Source organism: Centruroides sculpturatus, unplaced genomic scaffold (assembly GCF_000671375.1).
Source record: "Centruroides sculpturatus isolate CEXI.00-Female unplaced genomic scaffold, Cexi_2.0 scaffold817, whole genome shotgun sequence".
In the NCBI taxonomy this organism is placed as follows: Eukaryota; Metazoa; Arthropoda; class Arachnida; order Scorpiones; family Buthidae; genus Centruroides; species Centruroides sculpturatus.
In genome coordinates, this window is record NW_019385002.1 from 160,681 (window position 1) to 166,680 (window position 6,000).

Consider the following 6,000-nt stretch of genomic DNA (forward strand, 5'->3'; position numbering starts at 1 on the left):
CATTTTAAATTTGGTTAAAAATGTTAATACTTTACATATTTAAATGGTTAATACATAAAAATAAATTAAAATTAGATTATTAATTAATTAGATATGACTATTCAAGCTAAATAATACGTTTACACATGATTTTTAAAAGCAGTATAATTGAAAGATTGTATTAGACTATATCTTTTAAGCAAATTTTATACATAAGTAATCTTAATAATGATGAAGAAATTTACTTAAAAATTGATGTTTTTGTATTAAGTAAAAGTTTAAATTTCATTTGTAATATATTATTTTAAAGAATTTCTGATGTTTACGATTGAATTTACATTAATTTAATCATAAATATGAAAAATGCTTCCGTTTTCAAACATTTCAAAGTGTTTCATACCCTCTGAGGCATATAGTAGTGTCAAAAACAGTTATCATATGAGAAATTCAGACAAAAAACCATAACATTTTACATAAATCTTGAATGGAAAGTTTCCGTGCTACAATAGAATATCAGCAAAGAACACAAAACCATATGATTTTTACGAGTTTTGTTCTTTCTTGTTTCATATATAAACACTTTCGACTGATAAAACATTAAATAGTTGAAGTTTAATCACGACTTTCTAGAGATTAAATAGCAATTATTCAATCGAATCTTTCTTTTACTAAGTCTGAAAGAGACTGCAAGGCTTTTGCTAGAAGTACAACTGATATGGAAGTCGTCAACATATCGTAAAATCTTTCTTTATAACTCAGAAAATTCCTCTCAAAAAACCAAGGAAATCGTATGATGAATGAGTTTTCACATTCCACTGTAGATGTCGTGATTATTCAAACAGTTTGAAGATGCAGGCTGAAACGGATGAAAAACGACAGGATTTCTTGAAGGGTCAATCATTCTAAATCTACACATCTCTTCAGTGGCTGCAGTTTGTTCCCGTTTTGGCAACTGCGCAGAGAATGGCAAATCGAGTCCACCCACAGAGAACTGAATAGCTGGTTATTTACTGCCTCTAGTCGACTTCTTTCATATCCCCCTCTGCATTTATCTCTAGAGTCTATTTACAGTCGCTATCAAATAGAGAAGAATACGGACACCCTATGGCTTTGCACTAGAGATGAATCGCTTCTGTCCTTTCCAGTCCAAAAAGACAAAAAAGTCAAGTAGTAATGTTGTCGTTGTGTGCAGCTGTTTCTATAAATAGGATAATTACTGATGTATCTTTATATCTCGTATCATTAAAAACACAAGAAGCATGGTTGTTCACTATCATAACATTGATTAATTAGGTACATTTTAGAAGGATACATATACTTATCAAAAGAAAATCCATTCTTTATCATCTATTATATCTCATAAAACTGTTAAAATTCGAAATTTTTCCACGCTATTTATCATTAAATTCTTCTTAAAATTATATATAAATATTTATGTAAGAACAAATTCTTTTAATATACTATTAACTATTAACTTTTTTCTTACGTAAGAAAAAAATATTTTAAACATGAAACATTTTAATTAATTATAATTAAATTTTTCTCTATTTCTAATTAATTTAAATATTTCTTTACATATATCATTATGTGATTATTTTTCATTAATTTCTTCTTAATATATATTATTTTCACATATTAATTTATTTGAAATGTGATGAAGAGATTAACGGTAATTAGAATAAAAGCATATTGGACATCAAATATTATTCATAATAAATTACATATGTATATGTAATTTACTATAAATAATATATTAATAGGAAACTTGCTTTTTGTTCTCATTATTAGTCAATTTTCCTTTGTATTTATATAGAAATATAATTATATTTTTTGTTAAATTTTATATAAATTTTCTATTAAATTGTTAAATAAGTATTGGTAATGAGATTATAAAATTTTAATAATATTTATCACTGAGTCTACACTGTACACACACACATTTAAATTTTTTTTTTTACTATAAATATCATTAATTTCTCCCTTTGCGACCATAAGTAAAAAAATTTAAATAATTTAGAGAGCGAGAAGCAATTAAAAAACGTTAGTTAGAAAACTCAATTAGACTTCATTTAATCTTAGTAGAGGTGTATTTGCTCACTTGCACCTATAAATATTTAAATACGAAGGATGCAAGTGAAGAAAGCATATCCTTAATGCCATTAGGCATGTACCGAATGTAAATATCCTCAATACATTTAGTAAGCATAAACAAAAATGATGAGATAAATGTTGATAAAATCTTATATTTTTTGAAATGTATCGATATGATTTGAGTAAAGAATTACAACTGAATAATTATCGAAACGATCAAGATTTAAAATTGTAACATTATCACATCTATCATTTATAACAGGATACCAATTATATCTTTAAGGATGATATTCATACAAGAGTAATTCTGCCTCTAGAGATCATTTTTCATCTTTTCATACTTGATGATGTTAATCATTTAAATGATATTACTTCATAAATATTCTCTTCAATTGCAAAACAGCTTTAAAATGAGTTTTAATAGGATAAAAATTTCTCCACCCATCTCAATTTACAATACTTTTGATATATCTGCTTTTATCAATATTTTCTAATAATTGTTAAAATTTGCAAAAATGTTTGAAAAATTACTGAATAAACTATTTAATCATAATTAAGTAAAGGAAATTTAAGATAAGAATCGTTTTATAGGGATTTAATATGAAAATTTTTTACTTTATTTTTCTCTAGTCTTGATACATTAGATAAGTAAAATTAAAGAGAAGGATATTTTTATCGATAATCAGAAACACAAAGCTAAAGCAGCCTACAACTTCTTACAGCTAGAAATTATTTTTTAATAACGTTTTGATTAATGTAGTTTAACTCGAGTAATTACTCAAGCTGCTGAATTTCATTTAAAGATAAACTTAGATTAATATTTTATCAATCAGAAAGTTTAATTTAAATGCTAAAAATTAAGAAGGAAAAAAATGATGCAAAGATAATCGCACGCGATCTAAATTTTTATATAATTTACTTAACGAAAAAACAAACCATTATTATAATTAAAAAACAATAAAGATTTTTTTTTCTTTATTTTAAATAAAATTTTAATAAATGTACGTTTAAAAAAATCGAGTGAAACGTGCAACAATATTCAAAGTTTGTTCTTTGTTTTTTTTTTCCTTCTTTTCTTTTTCTCTTATTGACTTTTTAGTAGAGTGATTGATCCACTACTTGAAACGGTAAGAAAAATAAACAAGTTTGATAAGCTAGAAATGCAAATGAGGCGAAATACAAACTTTTACATCGTGAAAGTTGCAAAGTATGAGTGGCTCAACTGATTTATAACGAGTGTAGCGTCCTTTAACGGGTGTGAATTTATTACCGTAGTCATGATGTTGAGTCGTTATGGATGTACACAACAAGTGGCTCTGTATATCCTCTACCCTTAGATGTTATTTAAAATACTACTTTAATGAATAGTGAGAAAAAAAAAATCTTTAATGCTTACTGAGGGGAGAAAAATAAGATGAATATCGACATCATCTCTTTTGATGGAAAAAAATATATTTATTATCTACATACAGTAACCATCTACATCACAATAAATAACCAAAGTTTACTTTAAAATGGCTTATTCTTAATGGAGATATATTAATCTCTCTTGTAAAGAAAAAAGTAAAATTTATGTTAGAGTAATTAAAATATTTTCACTCTCCAACAAATAAAACTATAAACCCTAGAGGAAATTTATAATTATTTTCAGTAATTTGAGAGATATCTATGTATATCACTTAATATTTCTCGTAGGATTTGCCATATTTAATGAACCGCTTGACAGAATTCTGTTTCTATAATTACAAGTATAAATGGTAAATTTATGCAAATATAAAATAGTAATTTGCCTGTAACACCATAGTCTTAAAATTTACATTAATACAACTATAATTAAATTAATTGTTATTTACAATAATTACTATCTTGCTAGAGAAATTATAGATGTATAAATAAAGTTTTCGAATGTTACATTCCTTTTAAAGATATTCTCTTTAAAAAATTGCTTACACGTGTTTATTATTATGGAAAGTTGACTTACCTGCACGAACGTGAACGTCCCTGCTTCCAATAGTACCTACGATGTTTGATAAAAGACAGCGATAAATGGTATCGTGAACATCAGCACGATAATCCTCTGGACGAAACGGTCTAAAAATTAATGTCCCATCTGCTTTTAACACCCTCAATCTACTTATTTCGTTAACGGGATCTCCGTTCTGTTTAACCCATCTCACTATAGGAGTTGGTTTTCCATCTCCACGACATCTAAGTTCTCCACCGGATGAATTGGAAAAGTCCAAACGATGTGGTGGTTCATTGAGAAATATCGGTCCCTCTACGTGTGCTTCATGACTAGACACTAAGAACAAAACACACGAAAAAAATATAAAAAATCTAAACCTGATTTTTCCCCTTTTTTCTTTAATTATTGAAATTATTTAAATATTTAAAAAATAGTTTAAAAAAATCATATTTATATCGGATACATATAAAAATATTAGCGATTGATAAACGTACCTGCGAGTAGAGCGACTATCAGAAATCGTGGTGCGTTCAACATCACACGTTATCCTCCAACCGTAGCCGATAGACGAATGTGCAGCCAGGCGATCGTGAGGCGAGACTTTAAGTGGCTTCTTCAGCCGCACCTTTACATTCGGGTCACAGTGGTGACTGAACCGGAGACCTAGCAAACAAAGCTACGGCACAAACACATTTACCGATCTACTCACGTAGCCTGGAAGAGCTAGAGTGATGAAAAGCGTGGTTGGTCAATATGTTTTCTCTGTACTCTCCCTTTCACTCAGTTCGTCCGCTCCGTATGCTCGTCCGTCCTCTTTCTTTCTTTCTTCTCCTTGGCCCGAAACTTCTCTTTTTCCGGATATTGCGCCGAATGACTGACGCTCCAAACACACTCCGCTAATTGCCAGAGACGATGCTGACAGTTTTTCTTCCCGTTTTCCTTTCTTTTTTTTACTTGATGCATTGATACTTTTTCGTGATAATTTTCACTATCAATGGATAATAATGAGTGTAGCCAGTTACCATGGTAACGGATTGATGCGCTCTCTATTGAAATCAGCCGCCACCAGCTAAGTAATAGGAACTAGATGATGAAAGACTATGACAGTCATTAAAGATTAATACAGTTTCGCGTATTTCTTCAAACTTTTCCCACGTGGTAAGTCTTTGATTACTGCTGAGTCTACTACACCGGCCCAGCTCCCTTGTTCTGCGTCGATAATTGCGAATGTTGCCGTGAAAAAGAAAGATTCTGGCTGGCTCCTTTCGAATGTATCAAACCCCCTTTTTTTATTTCGTCGTCTGTGTGTCTTTCTTTTTCGATAAGACAAGTAAGAAAAGGGAGGAGAGAGACGTCTTGAGAATTTTGTGATAAATGAAGGGTCTTACTGACAGTAGAGGTGCTGGCAAGGCAAAGTAAATCCCCCAGTAATCACCAGACAGACAAGAGTTGGGCTGTATTGGTGGAAGGGAGCTTAATGTCTCGCTGTTATGTCATGTGTTTGGCAGAGGCATATGTTACGAGGATTACAGTTGTGTGCTAACTAAAAGACTAATGGACAATGCACTACATGACATAAAGTACATTGTTTCTTTCTTTTTAATGTATGTTCCGCTATGAAAATTGGTCTGAGGAGAAGATTACAAATTCGCTTGTTTATCTGCTACGGCCAGAAGTAGGAAAACAATTACACATCCGTGAAGACAAATCTCTGAATAGAAAATATAACGAGTAACATTACCCATTTCATTTTTTTAAAATTCATATAAAATATAATATTAAATGTATATTTTGATATGTATATTGTATATTTTTTCTATAAAAAATATATTCTAGATAAATTAAATTTAAATATTTAAATATAGATAAATAAAAAAGTTATACTATTTTATTTATTTTTAACATTTCAGTTATTCATTCTTGAATAAAAAAAAAGAAAAAAAAGGAGAAAGAGAGAGGAACGT

At 29.3% G+C, this 6,000-nt stretch overlaps 1 protein-coding gene across 4 annotated transcripts in view; it reads right to left on the reverse strand.

Moving 5' to 3' along the window:
* LOC111633242 (Down syndrome cell adhesion molecule-like protein Dscam2) overlaps positions 1 to 5,475 on the reverse strand; it is a 45,528-nt gene extending 40,053 nt beyond the window's left edge. For all 4 annotated transcript variants that reach the window (XR_002758029.1, XM_023377779.1, XM_023377777.1 and 1 more), the window contains exons 1-2: positions 4,531 to 5,475; positions 4,052 to 4,372 (exon numbers count right to left, since the gene is read on the reverse strand). Coding sequence is in view for 3 of the 4 variants with exons in the window: in XM_023377779.1 (XP_023233547.1) it covers positions 4,052 to 4,372; positions 4,531 to 4,573 (364 nt within the window). In the remaining variant the exon portion in view is untranslated. The remainder of the gene's footprint in view (positions 1 to 4,051; positions 4,373 to 4,530) is intronic.
* Between the last annotated feature and the right edge of the window lie 525 nt (positions 5,476 to 6,000).